The sequence below is a fragment of the Canis aureus genome, chromosome 20 (assembly GCF_053574225.1).
Source record: "Canis aureus isolate CA01 chromosome 20, VMU_Caureus_v.1.0, whole genome shotgun sequence".
In the NCBI taxonomy this organism is placed as follows: Eukaryota; Metazoa; Chordata; class Mammalia; order Carnivora; family Canidae; genus Canis; species Canis aureus.
In genome coordinates, this window is record NC_135630.1 from 8,940,340 (window position 1) to 8,959,774 (window position 19,435).

Genomic DNA, 19,435 nt, shown 5'->3' on the forward strand with positions numbered 1-19,435 from the left:
TTAGGCTTCCTGGCACTTTCCCTTAATTTGATACTTAAAAAAAAAAATGTCTAGCTAAGTGAGTGTGAGAGCTGAGAAAAGGTGGCGTTCATCCAGAACACCCATTCTACTCCCACCACACACACACACACACACACACACACACACTCATGCTTTAAATCTGGTAGTTTGATGATCATACCCTGTGATTGATTGACTCTGGAGAAACAGTCCAGCAGGTTGGGTTGATTTTATTTTTTATTTTTTTATTTTTTTAATTTATTTATTTTTAGGTGGGGTTGATTTTAATGTTGGGTTCCCAGACCTGACACACAGTGTTGAAGGGCCAAACTGATCTCGTGCACCAGTGTGGTACGAATGGGCTGTGTTAGCCCCAGGATACTGATCCTGTTGGCCCTGGGGGAGCTGAGTGGGGCCTGACGCTTCCCGAGCCACTACCCAGTCAGGGCAGTCACTTCTGGCTGCAAGTAGCTTTCTCCATTTCCCCCTGCAGCCATGTGCATATGCGTCTCAACGCAAAGAGCTGAAGCACCAGGTCAGGTTGAAACATGAGGCCAGTGACCATCAGTGGAATAGAAATACATTCGTTGGGTTTTTTTGTTTTCTTTTTGAGGCACTAATTCACTAGTTTTCACATGTACCACTCAAACATCTGTAGAGACTTAGGTCAGATAGTAGAATCAAACAGTGATAGTATCAGAAAGGACCCCAAGAGGTGATCTTTGTTAACCTCCTTCAGATAGACTGGGGCTAAGACTCTGAGGAGAGAGTCAGTACCCCTGCTCTTATGACATGTGATGTAGTGGTATGGTGATGGGTTCTCAAAAGGTCACTGTCACCTATTTTCTTTTTCTTTTTTAATTTTTTAAAAGATTTTATTTATTTATCCATGAGAAACACAGAGAGAGAGAGGCAGAGACACGGGCAGAGGGAGAAGCAGGCTCCCTGAAGGGAGCCCGATGTGGGACTCGATCCCAGGACACCTGGGTCATGACCTGAGCCAAAGGCAGATGCTTAACTGCCGTGCTACCCAGGCGCCCCTCACCTATTTTCTTAAGCCCAAATACTGATAATATTATGAGACATCTGCTGAAAGGATGTGCCATCAACATTAGTGAGATAATCTTATGACTGACAAAAGGCCATACTAGGTCTTTTTAAGGAGGGTGCAGGATGTGATCATGAGAAGTCAGCTCTTTCTCCATGGAACAGTACTTTAATTTACATTTGTCTATTAATTTTCCCTGTTACTGCTCCCCATTTTTAGGGTCTGATGTTTTGAGTAAAACAAAGTGGGTCCCTATGCTTTCATTGCCAGTCAGGAGGGTTTAGTCTGCAAAAATCCCCCCCTCCAAAAGGCTGAAATCAAGATCTTAAAATAACAGATGAGGAAACAAAAAGTTTCTGTTAGAGTTTTTAAAAGCTGTCCAAACCTGTAATGCTGGCTTATGTTCCCATCAAAGGGTTTGTTTGGAATGGCCAGAACTTGTTCTGATAATTGCAAAGTGTAGGATAGAAAATCTGTCCCGGTGCATTCTAATCTTATATGACACCTGCCACTGGGTGTGAGATTTTTGTAACCCACTTTACTGAGGTACAATTCACATACAAAAAACCCTACACACTTAATATACGCAACTTGATTAATTTGGAGGTAAGCATATACTCGTGAAACCATTACCACAATCTGTGCCATAAGCTGGGTATATTAATTTTTGAGAGGGTTTTAAACATATACATTTACATCAGGGAAATTCTAGAGTCACATAGCATATGATAATCCTGAATAAGAATTTTAAATATTGAGATCATCAGGAAAAAATGGCCCTGGTAAATTGTTTAACCAAGTTTCTAGACAGAAGCAGACTATTTTTAAATCGCACATGTAGCAAAATACTTGGTAGGATAATAAACTTTAAGAACTACACTAATGTAAAATGTGAACATGCTTCCCCCTTTTTTATACCGCTACCACCTACATCACCAAGGTGACCACCGTTGGCAGAGAATTTAAGCATCTTAATTAAACATATTCAAGGTAAAATAAGGAAACAGCTCTCTATTTCTAAATCAGTTTAAATAGCCAAAATGAATATGGTACATTACTATTATCTCAGCCTCAGAATGCTTGCTAGTTTTGAGATCTTCATCAACAGTTGACCTCTCCTTTATTAATATGTTGAAATATAGAACAGAAAAATTTATTAAAACCAGCTTATCAGAACCTAGATTCTGATAGATTATTTACCAGATAATTTATCTCACAACCTAGGAATGAATGGGAAAACTGACCTTATTTTTTAAATTGTCTTTTCAAGCAGTTACTGTTTTTCCATTCTCAGCCCCCTTTGTAAAGAAATGAGGAAAATGTCCTAAGCCTAAGATTAGGTCATTGGGGCTTAACATCTGCTCTGGTCCTGAGATGAAAGCATTGATACAGGGAGGAGAAAGGGATCTGGAGGCTTGGCTGCTGTGGCTCTGGAGTCTGTCTGGCACCACTGGACCCGCTGGAGTACTGGGAAGGTTGGGGCTGGGGAATACATATTATGAGAATATTTAGTATGCAGAGTATTTTGATGTACACACCTCTAATTTTTATACTAATCCCCAATTCTGGGTGTTCATTTTAATGTACTTTTTCCTTAATTGTCCTCATTTCAACCAAGATTTATGGATGTAAAGGCAACTTTATAGAACTTCTTGAAATTTTACAATGGTAACAAGAGAGAGGCATTTCAATGCAGCTTGGCTATGGGCTGGGTAATATTAGGGAACTGTGTGAGTTTTAGCCTGACTGTGAGATAAAGGTGAGTTCATTCATTTAAGGTTTTTTGAATCATTATTACTGATGCTTCCCCTTGATGTGCCAATTAGATTTCAAAGTATTATTTACTACTCCTGGTGTTGATTTTCTACACTGATGTATCTAGTTAGGGCTTTTCTAACATATCATTGGCCAAATTAATCTAAGCAAGGCTGACCATTTGATGAGTCACTGAGAAAGGCTGACATTTCCCAGGCCACAGGCCCATGCATGATTTCTTGCGTTTGGGTTTTTCTTTCTTTTTTTTTTTTTTAAGATTTTATTTGTTTATTTGACAAAGAAAGAGAGAGCACACAAGCAGGGGGAGCAGCAGGCAGAGGGAGAGGGAGAAGCAGACTCCCTAGAGAGCAGAGAGCCCAACTGGGGCCTCGATCCCAGGACCTGATTATCACGACCTGAGCCAAAGGCAGATGCCCAACCAACTGAGCCACCCAGGTGCCCCATTGTATTTGGTTTTTTGAAAGTACTTGGTCACAGTTCAGGGAAACTGGAGTCGGAATGGACTTCTGAAGTCATGTATTCCAGCCTCCCACACAAGGCAAAAGTCCTTTCTATGTTCCCAGTAGTCATCCAGCTTCTGCTGGAACCAGGCCCAACAAAGATATTTGTCTGTATTCTAACAAACTGTTCTGATTAAGACAAAAATTTTTGTGACTTACACAAAGGAAAAGGAGTGGGGGGGAAAATGGATAACTTTGAACACCTGTCATTTGTTCAGTGCTGGACAGGTTCCCTTCTCCGTTCACAAGAAGTGAAATAGGCTGTAGCGTCCTATTTTACGAATGAAGAAACTAAGGCACAGAGTGGTTAAATAACTTGCCCAAGGTCACCTACTCCATCGCCTCGGGGCCTAGAGCTGAGATTCGAGGGAAGGTGAGCTCAATTCCAGAGCCCTCCTCTTCTCACTGCACCTGCCACTCCCCTCTAACAAGACCAAGGAAATAGCTCTGACTCTGGCTTGCTTGAAGTTTACTTGAAGTCACTCATTAGCTAGAATTATGAACAGTTCAAAGGAGTCTGGGGTGAATTAATTTACTTTCTTTGTAGGAGTTTGAACAACTTTGGTAGGAGCTTGGCAAACTGATGGAAAGTCAACCTGAAGACTCAAGTCAGAAGAGCTCTGATCTAGTGAACTTGTTTCCTCATCTGTAAAGTGGGGATAATTAGACTGACTTCTCCAAGTTGTTGTGAAGATCGAATGAGAAAACCTGTAAAGACCTTGCAGAGTAGAGGGTACCTAGGCGGCACATATGGGGAAACATGGATTTTTTTTTCTATAGCTCTGTATCTACATTTTTTCCAGCTTTGTTGCGATATCGACATATGATATGTGTAAGTGTAAGGTATACGACATGATGATTTGATACATTTATATAGTGAAATGATGACCATGATAAGGTTAGTTAACACCTCCGTGCTCTAACATAATTACCTTTTTTAAATGGTGATAAGATCTACTCTCAACAACTTTTAAGTACACGATATGGTATTGTTAATTATAGTCATCAGGCTGTACGTGAGATCCTCAGAACTTATTCATCTTACAGCTTGAAGTTTGTCTGCTTTGAAGAACACCTCTTCAGCCCCCAGCCCCCAGCCACCACCATTCTACTCTGTTTCTATGAGTTAGGCTTCTTTAGATTCCACATACAAAGGAGGACATAACAATTTTTGTCTTTGTCTGACTTATTTCACATAGCATCATGCCTTCAAGATCAAGGATGGATTATTATTATTATTTCTCCCTTGCTGTTATTATTCGTTGATAACAATGGCTAGCAGCTTTTCTTAGGTTTATTTATTTATTTATTTATTTATTTATTTATTTATTTATTTATTTAAAGTTTAGACAAGGAGAGAGAGGGAAAAGGAGAGAGAGAGGGAGAGAGAGGCAGAGGGAAAGAGAGCCCCCGGCAGACTCCCCACTGAGCACAGAGCCCAACAAGGGGCTCCATCTCACAACCCAGAGATCATGACCTGAGCTGAAATCAAGAGTCAGATGCTGAACGGGCTGAGCCACCCAGGCGCCCCTTAGAATTTCTTTTTAGAGAGAAAAACTGAATTTCACTAATTGCTCCTCAAAAATTTTACTGTCATCTTGAGCCTTTATAATAATCAGATCCTACAGACTCACAGATCTCCTAAAGGATAAAAAAAAACCTCTAAAGATAGACAAGACACTGTATTACATGGAAGCATGATAGTGCTTCATTCAGCTCGCTTATCACACCTTGCAAGAAGGTGAAGTTTCTCTCAGATAAAGCCTGAGCAGATGGTTTGGGTTTGTTGTGGATGTTCTTCTTCTTTATGGTTCCTTAGTTTTCAGTATTTAAAGAGATAATATAGGATACAATACTATATGTCAGTTGCATCTCAGTTTTTTAAAAAGATAATATATATTGTCATATAAAATAATGGCTCAAACGATGTTTTAATATTAAGAGTCACACTTTAATGTGGTTAGAAATGGCAGAATTAAGAATTAATTGGTAGAATTAAAATTCATTTAAAATTTCCCTCTTGGTTCTTCTATTACAACAGCTGACAAAAGGAAGGGAACACAGTAGGGGAAGGGAGCAGAGTTCATTCCTCATGAGGCAGAAAGCCTGAAACATTCTAGGCCCCAGAGTACCGAGGAAAAGCCAAAGCTGTCAAATCTCCTAAGAGGACTTTGGTGTATTCAGATATTAAAGAGAATCTTAAAATGATGTTACAGTAATGTTTGAGTAAAATTGAGATTCATCAGTTTAGGTAAATAATTACAAAAATTCCCCATTTCTTTTTAAGTTAGATTTCCTATTTTAATTTATTACTGGAATTTTAACTACAAGAGCTTTGATAAAACAGGTAACAATAGTCTGTATGTATATGTACAGAAAGAATTTTAATTAAAATTTATGTTTTAATTTTCTCTACATTTTCTGGTTACTTGACTCAGATGCTGGTGCCAGAAAAATCTAACAGTCGAAAGATCATTTTTGAAGTTTCTTAACATACTAAAGAACCTGCCAAGATGTTGAAAGAGACTTCAGGAAATACCAGTCAAGAGGACTGTATATAGAATGATCCCATTTTTATTAAAACAGCAACAACAGAGGTGGGAAAGTGCATGATACATAAATGGGGAAAAAAGCTTTAAGTGGTATATGCTGAACTGAACAAGAGGAGTGGGAATTTCTACTTGGTTTGGTTTTTGTTTGTTTTAACAACCAATACATGTTACTTTTTTCACTTAAAGAAGCACATTTATTCCATCCTTGTGCCACACAATGGGTCATTTCATAAGTTATTCCAGACCAAGGAATCTTTCTTGCCTTTTTTTTTTTTTTAAGTAGATTTAAAGCAGTTTTGGTAAATTTCTTTGACTATTCTGGTATCTCCTAACTATTCCCCTGATGCTTTTTTAAGCCCAGTTTCTCAGTAGAAAGCTATCATACCCATGAGTACTCATGCATAATCATAGCTTTTACTTACGGGAGCAATCACTATGTCCCAGAAAAAAGAAAGTACTCCCTGCACTTGAGTAACATTGTTACCATTGTTATGTTCCCTCTCAGTCTTCTCTTCTCAAAGCAAACCAGCCCAGTTTTCATTTCGGTTCTTTCATTTAGGAAGTGTCACTTGAAGTATGTTAGGGGAGAGATGCATGGATGGATAATGCCTAATTTGTTCCAACAAAGAGCTTACAATCGGGGCACCTGGGTGGCTCAGTGGTTGAGTGGCTGCCTTTGGCCCAGGGCATGATCCCGGAGTCCCAGGATCGAGTCCTATGTGGGGCTCCCTGCAGGGGATCTGCTTCTCCCTCTACCTAGGTCTCTGCCTCTCTCTGTGTGTCTCTCATGAATAAATAAAATAAAATCTTTAAAAAGGGGGGGGGGCTTACAGTCTAGTTAGTGAAATAGGACATATAAATTGACCATCAGTAAAGACCTGGAAAGTCCTGTGATGGGTCATGATGAGGCTAAGATGAGAAATATGGACTGGTTGCGGAGGTCAGGGCAGACTCTGGGGACAGCACAGCTCCACGCCGGAGGGGTGGTCAGGAAGGTTGGGTAGGCTCCAGTCAAGCCAGTAAGAGCAGACTTCCTCCAAAATGTACCTCTAAATCTGATTTCAGCAAGGATTAGAAAGCTACTTGCATGCAGCTACTTCTCAAATAATATCACATGTTAACAATGTAGTGGTCACAAAACAGCGCCTTTATGTCAGTTTCTTTTTTGAATAGAAAAATGCCAGGGGCTTGAGAATATTCATTATTATCACAAGGTTATTTTGTTTTGAATTTTAAAAAAAAGAAATAAAATGTGATCTCAGGGATTTAAAACATTTGGTTACATACATTTTAAAGGAAAAAACAAGAATCACATAGTGTGGGAGCTAAAATATAAAGAGGTGTGCCCTGAGGGGCCAGTGAATAAATTCATGTGAGCAGGGGATTCTAGAACAGGAGCTCCCCCCAGCAGGGGGCTCTAGAAGGGGAGCCCTGCGAGCAGGGGGTTCTAGATCAGGAGCCATGGAGCAGGGGGCTCTAGAAGGGGAGCCCAGTGAGCAGGGGGCTCTAGAAGGGGAGCCCTGTGAGCAGGGGGCTCTAGAAGGGGAGCCCATGTGAGCAGGGGGCTCTAGATCGGGAGCCCCGCCCAAGCAGGGGGTTCTAGAAGGGGAGCCCCGTGAGCAGGGGCCTCTAGAAGGGGAGCCCAGTGAGCATGGGCCTCTAGAAGGGGAGCCCCGCGAGCAGGGGGCTCTAGAAGGGGAGCCCAGTGAGCAGGCGGCTCTAGAAGGGGAGCCCCGCGAGCAGGGGCCTCTAGAAGGGGAGCCCAGTGAGCAGGCGGCTCTAGAAGGGGAGCCCCGCGAGCAGGGGCCTCTAGAAGGGGAGCCCAGTGAGCAGGGGGTTATAGAAGGGGAGCCCCGCGAGCAGGGGGCTCTAGAAGGGTAGCCCTGGGAGCAGGGGCCTCTAGAAGGGAGCCCCGCGAGCAGGGGCCTCTAGAAGGGGAGCCCATGTGAGCAGGGGCCTCTAGAAGGGGATCCCATGTGAGCATGGGGCTCTAGAAGGGGAGCCCAGTGAGCAGGGGGTTCTAGAAGGGGAGCCCCGCGAGCAGGGGGTTCTAGAAGGGGAGCCCCGCGAGCAGGGGGTTATAGAAGGGGAGCCCCGCAAGCAGGGGGTTCTAGAAGGGGAGCCCCGTGAGCAGGGGCCTCTAGAAGGGGAGCCCCGTGAGCAGGGGCCTCTAGAAGGGGAGCCCAATGAGCATGGGCCTCTAGAAGGGGAGCCCCGCGAGCAGGGGGCTCTAGAAGGGGAGCCCAGTGAGCAGGCGGCTCTAGAAGGGGAGCCCCGCGAGCAGGGGCCTCTAGAAGGGGAGCCCCGCGAGCAGGGGCCTCTAGAAGGGGAGCCCATGTGAGCATGGGGCTCTAGAAGGGGAGCCCAGTGAGCAGGGGGCTCTAGAAGGGGAGCCCCGCGAGCAGGGGGCTCTGGAAGGGGATCCCATGTGAGCAGGGGCCTCTAGAAGGGGATCCCATGTGAGCATGGGGCTCTAGAAGGGGATCCCAGTGAGCAGGGGGTTATAGAAGGGGAGCCCCGTGAGCAGGGGCCTCTAGAAGGGGAGCCCATGTGAGCAGGGGCCTCTAGAAGGGGATCCCATGTGAGCATGGGGCTCTAGAAGGGGAGCCCAGTGAGCAGGGGGTTATAGAAGGGGAGCCCCGTGAGCAGGGGCCTCTAGAAGGGGAGCCCCGCGAGCAGGGGGTTCTAGAAGGGGAGCCCCGCGAACAGGGGGTTATAGAAGGGGAGCCCCGCGAGCAGGGGCCTCTAGAAGGGGAGCCCCGTGAGCAGGGGCCTCTAGAAGGGGAGCCCAATGAGCATGGGCCTCTAGAAGGGGAGCCCCGCGAGCAGGGGGCTCTAGAAGGGGAGCCCAGTGAGCAGGCGGCTCTAGAAGGGGAGCCCAGTGAGCAGGGGGCTCTAGAAGGGGATCCCATGTGAGCAGGGGGTTATAGAAGGGGAGCCCCGTGAGCAGGGGCCTCTAGAAGGGGAGCCCCGCGAGCAGGGGGTTCTAGAAGGGGAGCCCCGCGAACAGGGGGTTATAGAAGGGGAGCCCCGCGACAGGGGCCTCTAGGAGGGGCGCCCCAGCAGGCCTGTAGCAGGGGCGTCCTCAGACCTGTCCCGCGCAGGTGAGGTGGTCGGGGTGGGGCGGTCAGTGCAGGCGGAGCCGCGGCCGAGGACGAGCGTGGGTTGCGGGGCGGCGCCGCGGAGGGAAGCCCGAAGGGCGTCCGCACCCTGACAGCCGGAGCAGCTTGTCCGCCTTCCTTGGCGACGCGGGGCTTCCGAGCCTGCCCTTTGCGCTGCCCCGAGGACCCCCCGCCCCCCATCGCAGGTCCCGTGGCTGCACCAGGGCTCCCCGGGCCGAAGCCCAGGTGGGGGCTGGGGGGGGGCGCCGAGCCGTTGCCTGCAGCAGCCTCTAGAGGCTGCACTTGTGCACCTTGGTCACCTGGGCTAGGAGGGAAGCCGCCCTTTGTCCGTACTGGTCTGCGTCGGCCGGGACGACGGGACAGACTGCCCTGGGGGGCTGTGCGCAGTCCAGGGGGACCAGTAAGGTCCAGGGCACCCACTTAAAATGGCATCTCAGGGGATCCCCCGGTGGCCCAGCGGTTGGGCACCTGCCACTGGCCCAGGGCGCGACCCCGGGGTCCCGGGATCGAGTCCTGCATCGGGCTCCCTGCAGGGAGCCTGCTTCTCCCTCTGCCTGGGTGTCTGCCTCTCTCTCTCTCCATGTGTCCAATGAATGAATGAATGAATGAATGAACTTTTTAAAAATGGCATCTCAGATAAGCAACGATAAGTATTTTAGATTGTGTGCCACTCAATATTAGGGCCGTATTTATACTAAAAAACAACCTGTGGTTTATCTGCACCTGGACCCTGACCTGAGCCTGGCCCTCCCACGGGGAAGACAGGGGAGCACATGGCCATTTGCACCACTGCACCGTTCGGTCGGTTGATTAACTGTCCTTCCTCAAGGTCGTTATTTTTTTTTAATTTTTATTTTTATTTTTATTTTTATTTTGTGGCCATGCAGGGAGTCCAGTGGCCCTCGAACCACATGAATTCCAACCTGGCTGATAGAGAATTTGGGTTGTTGGTGCAAGGGCTGTGCTAAGGTGCACTTTGTCCTCTTCATGGATTTACTCAGCCTGTTGATCATCAGTAGTGCAAACAAACCCAAAAGCGAGCTACTCCTCTCCCCGGGGGCGCCCCACAGTGTAATTACGGTGCGACCAGAGGCCACCACCGTTGTGGAGGTTGTGCTTCTCATTTAATAATCACTGATCATTCTGTCTTCTGTAAGTGAGACTGGACTTGCCAGGCACAGCCTGGTGCAGCCCCCGAGGCCCCATGGCCTCCGTCTCCCTCGGTGCACGGTGTGTACCCGCCAGCACCCCCCCCCATGCCCCCTCGGGCTCCCCTCTGGTGCTGGCTCCTCAGAGGGCGCCCAGCAACTGCTTGTGGGCGCAGTTCATGATAACCCAGGGAATGCTCTCTGCAGATGTTAAAATAGACTCTTTGTTGCTGAACATTTTAAATTTTAAAAATTATTTGAGGGACACCTGGGTGGCTCAGCGGTTGAGCATCTGCCTTAGGCCCAGGACGTGATCCCGGGATTCCGGGATCAAGTTCCGCATGGGGCTCCCTGCAGGGAGCCTGCTTTTCCCTCTGCCTGTGTCTCAGCCTCTGTGTGTGTGTGTGTGTGTGTCTCTCAAGAATAGATACATTTAAAAAAAACTTAAAAACATTATTTGAGCTGCTCTTTCCCTTATTCCAAACTGTAGTGCACAGAGGGAATTTGGGGGTAAAGATCATTTCATTGGACAGTGGTCCTTGAGAAACCAATACTGAAAACATATTGAAATTCCCAGAGTGTTTTAGGAGGAGGGAGAGAGAGCAGGGCGGCGGGAGGCAGGTTCTTGTGAATTCACCACGAGCAGCACCCCGTGAGCTTTCTTCTGTTGAGCGGAGGGGTCTCCACGCTATCAGGCCACTGGCCATGTTAGCAAGGGTCAGCCTGCAGTCCCCATACTTGCCCCCATTTACCACGATCATGTACATACACACATATGCACACACACATGCACACATGCATGGACCTAACTAAATCCCCATATATCAGGGCCCCCTGGGTGGCTCAGTGGTTGAGCATTTGCCGTCAGCCCAGGTTGTGATCCCAAGGGTCCCAGGATCGAGTGTCACATCGGGCTCCCTGCAGGGCCTACTTCTCCCTCTGCCTGTGTCTCTGCCTCTCTCTGTGTGTCTCTCATGAATAAATAAATAAAATATTTTTTAAATATCCCCATATATCATCCAAAGAAATGGAAGGGACTCTCTTGGGTGGATATCAATTATAGTTGTCCTCCATAAGTAATACATTCATGCCTTAAATAAATATGTAGATATTTACATTCTGAACCAGTTTTGTATTATTAGAGACCACTGTATACAAGCCATCTGAAATTGAAAACCCAATAAAGTCTGGACTTTATTCTCTTGAGAGAATAAAGCGTGAGTGGTCTCTGTGCAGTGAGCAGGGCCCGGGGTTGGTTGGCATCTTTGCGCTAAAAACATAATCAGATGAGGCTTGTGCTCAGTTTCCACCTGTGGCTTTGTTCCTCTCTCTTTCTGCTGGCAGACACAAAGGATTGGTGGGACCTGGGAAGTTAAGAATGAGCTCTCCCTCTGTCCCCAATCCTACCCATATCTCGGGAGTGTTTTTCCTAGCGAGCTAGAGGATTCAGGAGATGCACTGAATACGGGTCAGCATCGAAACAGAGCTGGGCATGCAGTTCCTTGCATGTGATCCTTTCTTCTAAGAGTGGACTCACAGTCTGACTGTTCCCTTTTGTTCTCCCTTCTCTCACAGCACCCTGGAGGGGTATTATGTGGACGACGCCCTGCAGGGCCAGGGAGTGTACACTTATGAGGACGGGGGCGTTCTCCAGGGCACATATGTAGACGGAGAGTTGAACGGGCCCGCCCAGGAGTATGACACGGATGGGAGATTGATCTTCAAGGGGCAATACAAGGATAACATTCGGCATGGAGTCTGCTGGATATACTACCCAGTAAGCCTGGTGACTGTTCGTCTTGCTGGAATGTAACGTGTCTTAACCAATTTTTCAACTCCTCGCAATAAGGAGTGAAATGTGTTCTCTATGTTAGAAAATGTGAAGCTGTGACACCTGAGAGTCACAGGAGCTGGAGCCACCGGCTCACGAGGTGTGCCCCTCGCTGTTACCTCTACGCACTCAGATGGTTGAGCCTCACAGCTACTGCTCATTCCTCTTCAAGGTTGTTTTGGAAAGGAACAAGAAGTCCTGATTCAAGCAAATTGGGACAAAATGGCTTTATTGTGCCACTAATAAAGACAAAAAACATACGCCTTTCAAAAATATTATTTTAGTATATAGGGTTGCCATTCATTTGGTTCTGGTTCTCATGCAGGAGAACTGATCCAGCGGTCTCCCATCTTCTGGGACTTACCGCACTGTCACTACTTGGTTTTACAGCCCACCTCCCCACTTTATAAGCGATTTATGGCTTATGTCGCTTAAATTAAGATGATAAAAATGAACTTGCCTTTGAGTATTCGATAACATCTTCCAATATTTCTGGAGTTCACTAGAGCAAAATGATGTGCAAAACCCACTGGGTTGGGAATTAATGCTCTAGTTGTTGTTTGCATTTCAAATATCCCATCTGTCATTAGTGAATTTCCAGAAAATGTCTCAGGAAATAGACCTTAGAAAATATTTTGCCCAAGATTTTATTTTTGACCAGGGCACCTAGCTGGTTGAGTCCCTAGAGCATGCAACTCTTGATGTTGGGGTCATGAGTTCGAGCCCTGTGTTGGACGTAGTAGCTCTTACTTGAAAAATAAAACCAAAAAACTAAAACTAATAATAGTAATGTTTTATTTTGTCCAAAGCTTAAGGCAAGATATGATACAATTTTTCTTACTCTGAACCCTATCTTCTTATGAGTAAGAAAATGTTAATAAAAACAAATGATCTAAAAACAAAACAAAACAAAATGATCTATTACATGTGTAACAAGAAAAGTAGCCCCAGCTAAATCTCCTTATTCTTGTTCTTTAAAAAGAAGTTATAAAAAAATAAAATAAAATAAAAAATAAAATAAAATAAAATTTAAAAAAGTTATACTCTAGGAACAGGGCTTAAGGAAAGAATACTGGAAAACATTTTTAAAATAATTACCAAAACAATTACATATGTTCTTGGTAGGCTCTGCAGTAGGTCAGAAGTCCCTTTGGTTACCTGTCAGGCGAGCAGGAGAGGGATGGGTGGAGGCACATAGCAGCTTAGGAAGATTGAGACTTCCGTTGCCTCGTGAGTAGGCCAGTTGAGCATCCTGCGCCCTGGCCCTGGGGATCCGCTGATACAGTGAATCATGAAGTCAGAGAAAGTGGAGCCCTCTGCGGGAGACTGGGTATAGGAAAGAGGCAACATAGGGACGGCCGGATCCTCCTGTTACCTGTCCTCTTGCCTGTGACTGTGACCAGTTAGCATCTCTACAAGACACCAAAGATGCGCCAAGGTAAACAGATCCGCATCACTCAGTGTAGTAGCGTCTTGAAACCTGAATTGTACACCCACGTTTTAGCATTTGGTGCTAATTATTACCTTACTAAATACCAAGAGAAGACTCTGCCTTATAAAAGAAGCACCGGGGAGTTTTACGCTTTCAAAAATAACTTGGGAGAAGGTGTGCTGTATATAGGGTATCTGTTGGCAGTCGAGGGGGCTAATCGCATCCTCTAATTCTCTCTGGATTGGGAATCAGCTAAAACCTGTGTCAGTAGGTGTCAGAGGCCAAAATGTGGGTTTCACTATGGCAGTGTTGGACTGGAGATGTGATGTGGACCTCACGTCACAGTGGGCCTCTGTTCCTTGCCCCTCTGAACGAAACCCCTGGGCCAGCTGCAGCTGGAGATCTTGCCCAGGGAGCATCTCCAAGGACAGGGCAGGGATGGAGATGGGAAGAGTCGCAGCCTGCAGGCACCGACTGCTCCCAGGACAGCATGAGTGAAAATATAGCAGGACCCCTGGGAGCCGCAGGGGTTAACCCCCACCCGCTAAAGAGATGGGTGTCAGTGGGTGTCAGAGCCTGCCTTCTGACTAATCAAGTGAGTGATTCCTTCTCCCATGAAGAGGAGCCAGCGAGCAGAGGCGGGAAGGCAGCAGCTTCCTCCCCGACACTCCCTGACACAGCAGACAAGGACGGGTTTGTGACATAGAGTCAAAGCAGGAACAAAGGGAGGAGAAAGAATGACTCGCCCTCCGGTATTCATCAGCTTGCTCTCAGGACAGCTTATTTCTTTCAAAATTTTATCTTGGAACAGTGATGCCGTTTTCAGTTTGAAATGTCTACCTCCTTTTGGAAATCAAAGCAGGATCTCCGCTTTATCGTCCTAGACAAATAAATTCACTGCCTCCCTGACCAAAAGTTTGAAGTATTTAAGAGGGAAAAAAATGTGAGAGACCAGAAAGAGAAGAATTCTGTACAAATAACTAGTAACGTTGGCTGACATTAGTTACAGCAGGTTAGAAGCACAAATGCTAAAAAAAAAAAAAAAAAAGGAAGCACAAATGCTCTAACACCCTTCAACTCTCATCACCCCTGAAAGCCTAAAGGCAGATCTTGCAAGAAAGTATCATTCACGTTTATGCTCGCTTATTAAGAATTAACTCTGGGAGGAGAAAGAGCCATAATATAGCTCTAATGCACTTTCTGTCCGTTAAAAATGTTGCCAAGTATTTTTCTTTCTATGAAAGTGCTGTGGTTCATTTTTAAATTTATGACCTGTTTTCTCCAAAGGGCAGTTAGACTATGGTGAGCTGTAGAAATCAGGTACCTGATGTTATTTATTCCTGCTGTCTCTCAGTGAGCAGCATTTGGGATCGCTCAGAAATCACCCTACACCGCCGACTTTGAGTGGCTGTTTCTAGAACTTTGAGTTGGAGAAATAACCAAGCTTTTAGAGGATGTCATGGCTTTACTGTTGTTATATTGAACCCACAAAGGTCTCAGATTTTCAGTTATACTGTGAAGACCTTCTGCATGGGGGGGGAGGAGGAAATATCGCTTACACCCTAGATTCAATGTTTTTAAATCATTTATTAGATTATTTTTTGGTATCCCCATTCAATTCAAAAAGTATTTGTGGTTCACCTATCATGTCCCTAGCACTTACCAGGATACAGAATTATACATGGCCTCCACCCTAAAGTATTTAATGACTCTTAGGAATGAAGGCAAGTGACAGTTAAACAGGAAGCACAGCTGGCTCCTCTCCTGGAAGGCCGCAGAAAGGAGCAGTAAATAAACAAAGGGGGAAGAAAGAGGTGATGGGGAAGGGATGGAATTTAGTTGATTTTTTTATTTTATTTTTTTACTATTCCTTATAGTGCCATAAAAAGTGACAGTGTAGGATTCTCAGAAAGGCAGTGTCCAGAAGTCCTTTGGCTTATCTTTTAGGAAATGCAGACAACTCTCTTTATTCATGTACACTAAAATTAATTCTTAAATACATTTGAAGTGAAGATTTTCTTAATCGACCAGAAATCCAAAATCCAACATGGAGAGGTGAGATGGTACGAATAGTCGGTAAAACGGTCTTGCCACAGATCCTCATAGCATTTGATATTGGCCCCAAAATAACACTTAGTTACATTCCCTTTAAGTGTTTGTAACTGATACTACAAATACAACCCATTTCCTTCTTAGATAACACACCAAAATAGTGTCAGTAGCTTGTAAGGATTATGAAGTGCAGCTCAGTCTCTGACTCCCTGGATCAGACTTCTGTGCTTCTATGTGTAGCTTCTAGCAGTTTACTTGTACAGGCCTGGATGGGGAGGTACGCATCACATTTTTCTCACCCACGTGAAAGCTCTGGGTTCTTAAACTGTTGCATTAGGGCCACCAATGATGGGAGTGCACAAGAAAAATTCCTTGAAGTCGTGTCCTATAGATAAATACTACATATAATATTTTCTGGCTTTTGGTTTCTCCCATCAGGATGGAGGCAGCCTTGTGGGAGAAGTAAATGAAGATGGGGAGATGACTGGAGAGAAGATCGCCTATGTGTATCCCGATGAGAGGACTGCACTTTATGGAAAATTCATTGACGGAGAGATGATAGAGGGAAAACTGGCTACCCTAATGTCCACCGAAGAAGGAAGGCCTCACTTTGAGCTGATGCCTGGAAGTAAGTTGGAGCTGCTTCAGATGGTTGCTCTGATTCCAAAGCAGGTTGTTAGGCATGGTTAAGAGAAATTAATTTCTTTGTCTAGTTCACTTTAATCGTGTATTAATCAGCTTTGCTGCATAACAGACACCTCCACACCTCAAATACGGGTCTGCTGACGAGCTGTACTCCAGCTGGTATAGGCTGGGCTGGGCTGGGCTGGGCTGGGCATGGCTGGACTGAATGCGTCTTATCATTTTACGTCTAACACGTTTTAATTCTGGGACCCAGTCTGAAGGGACTTTGGTGACCTGAGTCAAGATTTTCCCAAGTGGGTCACAGAAAGCCAGGGCATGAGCAGATGCTGTGTTGCTTCTGAAAGCTTAGCTTGTTGACTCAATGTCACTTTTGCCCACTTTTTAAACATATAACACCCAGTGCTCACCCCATCAAGTGCCTCCTCAGTGCCCGTCATCCAGTCACCCCATCCCCCCAGCCCCTCCCCTTTTGCAACCTTTTGTTTGTTTGCCAGAGTTAGGAGTGTCTCATGGTTTGTCTTCCTCTCTAATTTTTCCCCACTCAGTTTCCCCTCCTTCTCTTATGGTCCCTTTCACTATTTCTCATATTCCCCGTATGAGTGAAACCATATGATGATTGTCCTTCTTCGATTGACTTACTTCACTTAGCATAATACCCTCCAGCTCCATCCACATTGAAGCAAATGGTGGGTATTCATCCTTTCTGATGGCTGAGGAATATTCCATTGTGTATATAGACCACATCTTCTTAATCCATTCATCTGTCGATGGACACCGAGGCTCCTCCCACAGTGTGGCTATTGTGGACATTGCTGCTATAAACATTGGGGTGCAGGTGTCCTGCCGTTTGACTACATCTTTATCCTTGAGGTAAATCCCCAGCAGGGCAATTGCTGGGACGTAGGGCAGGTCTATTTTTAACTACTTAGGGAACCTCCAAACTATTTTCCAGAGTGGCTGCACCAGCCTGCATTCCCACCAGCAGTGGGAGAGGGTTCCCCTTGCTCCACATCCTCTCCAACATTTGTTGTTTCCTGTCTTGTTAACCTTGGCCATTCTTACCAGTGTAAACTGGTATCTCATCGTGGTTTTGATTTGTATTTCCCTGGTGGCCAGTGATGCGGAGCATTGTCTTATGTGCTTGTTGGCCATGCGTATGTTTTCTCTGGAGAAATGTCTGTTCATGTCTTTTGCCCATTTCATGACTAGGGATTGTTGTTTCTTGGGTGTTGAGGTTGATAAGTTCTTTATAGAGCTTAGATACCAGCCCTTTATCTGATATGTCATTTGCAAATATTTTCTCCCATTCTGTAGGTTGTCTTTTAGTTTTGTTGACTGCTCCTTTGCTGTGCAGAAGCTTTTTATCTTGACTAAGTCCCAATAGTTCATTTTTTTAAAAGATTTTATTTATTTATTTATTTATGAGAGACAGAGAGAGAGAGGCAGAAACACAGGGAGAGGGAGAAGCAGGCTCCATGCAGGGAGCCCAATGCGGGACTCGATCCCGGGTCTCCAGGCGCTAAGCCACTGAGCCACCCAGGGATCCCCTCAATAGTTCATTATTGCTTTTGTATCCCTTGCCTTCATAGATGTTTCTCACAAGAGGCTGCTGTGGCCGAGTTCAAAAAGGGTGTTGCCCGTGTTCTCCCACAGGATTTTGATGGATTCTTGTCCCACACTTAGATCTTCCATCCATTTTGAGTTTATCTCTGTGTATGGTGTGAGAGAATGGTCCAGTTTCATTCTTCTTTTGCCTGCTTTTCATCGGTCAAAGCAGGTCACGCAGCCAAGCCAAATATCAGTGAGATGGGCAAGTAGATACCATGTGTTTCAGTAGCAGATGCTAAAAAGTCACATGATGAAGGCATAGCTATGTAATTCTAATACAGGGAAGAAGTGAAGAAATGGCAGCAGTAATCCAATGAATTTCAAAAGGTTAGGTCTCAGAAAAAAACTGAAGTACAGTTTAATGATACTAAAGGATCAAATTAGGTCGATCTCCAGGTTGATACAAATTGTAAAGTTGATTCGGTCTGAGCTCTGATTGGGACAGATAAGTGCGTGTTGGCATCCCCTGCCGTCTTCAGAGCCCAGCATCCTCACGGGGCACATACTGGATACATGAGTGAGCCCAGTGGAATCCACGTTAGAAAAAAATCCTGTTTCCTTTAGGAAGTACAGTATTGCATACTAAACATTTTTTTCTGAGTAGAGAATTATTTATTATAGAAAGTCTGGAAAAAAAAAAACACAAGGGAAAAACCAAGATTTTGTGTTTTGGGTGGCACAGCAAAAGAAAGCTGTTTGAATTGGTCTGATTCCTTGAAAGCAAAATATGCATCTATGTGCACTCTAAGTTAGGTTATACAGAGAAAAAAAAAGTAGATAAGACAGTAGTAGATAAGTCTATGCATGAATAGTCCTAAATAATATTTTGCTATTTGTGATCTGAAGGAGAATCTCCAGAGGAGAATGTCCAAAAATAGGAAATCTAGCATTTATACTTAGGTCCAACTTGGTTGTTTTAAATGTCTCAGTTTTTGTTTTTTTAAGTTAAAAATTGAGGCAGCCTAAATGCAACGTGGGATTCTGGATCGGATCCTGGAACGGAAAGGAGGCATTAGTGGAAAAGCTGGTGACATATGAATAGTCTGAAGTTTAGTTAATAGTAACGTAGCTATGTTGGCTTCTTAATTTTGACAAACACACCAGGTAACAGAAGAAGTTAACATCACAAGAAACCATGAGGTTTCTTGGTTTTCTTCCCTTGAGTATTGCGGTGCTCTGTTCCATCTTTGCAACTTTTCTATAAATTTAATATCATCCCAAAATGAAATTTTGGGGGTTTTTTAATTGAAATTAGTAATCTTTGCACTTCAAATTCTAATATCTGTGCTCTTCGCATACGTCCTGAAAGGAGACGGCCCTACAATGTTTAGAAGGGAGGGGACCCGGGCCAGAGGAGGATGCCAACTGGTGATGCCAATTTTAAAACTTCAGAAGCAGTGTGTTTTAGTGCAAGATCCGTGACCTTGAGCGTCCCCTGATTTGTGATCCAGCTTCAACATCCACCATAGTGGTCTTGGGCAAGTTATTTATCCCTTCGGAACCTGTTTCTTCATTCAAAGAGACAGAGACTGGCACCTAGTACACAGCACCGTGACCACAGTTACTGTTGGGCCGCCTGGGTGGTGAGTTGGGTAAGCGGCTGCCTTCGGCTCAGGCCGCGATCCCAGGGCCCTGGGGTGGAGCTGCCCGACGGGCTCCCTGCCCGGGAATCTGCTTCTCCCTCTCCCCTGCCACTTGGCCTGCTGGTGCGCTCGCTCGCT

General features: G+C 45.3%; 1 protein-coding gene across 1 annotated transcript in view; it reads left to right on the forward strand.

The window, feature by feature from the left end:
• SETD7 (SET domain containing 7, histone lysine methyltransferase) overlaps window positions 1-19,435 on the forward strand; it is a 49,822-nt gene that overhangs the window by 10,402 nt on the left and 19,985 nt on the right. The window contains exons 3-4 of the mRNA XM_077860983.1: window positions 11,722-11,923; window positions 15,900-16,089. Of these exons, the coding sequence (XP_077717109.1) occupies window positions 11,722-11,923; window positions 15,900-16,089 (392 nt within the window). The remainder of the gene's footprint in view (window positions 1-11,721; window positions 11,924-15,899; window positions 16,090-19,435) is intronic.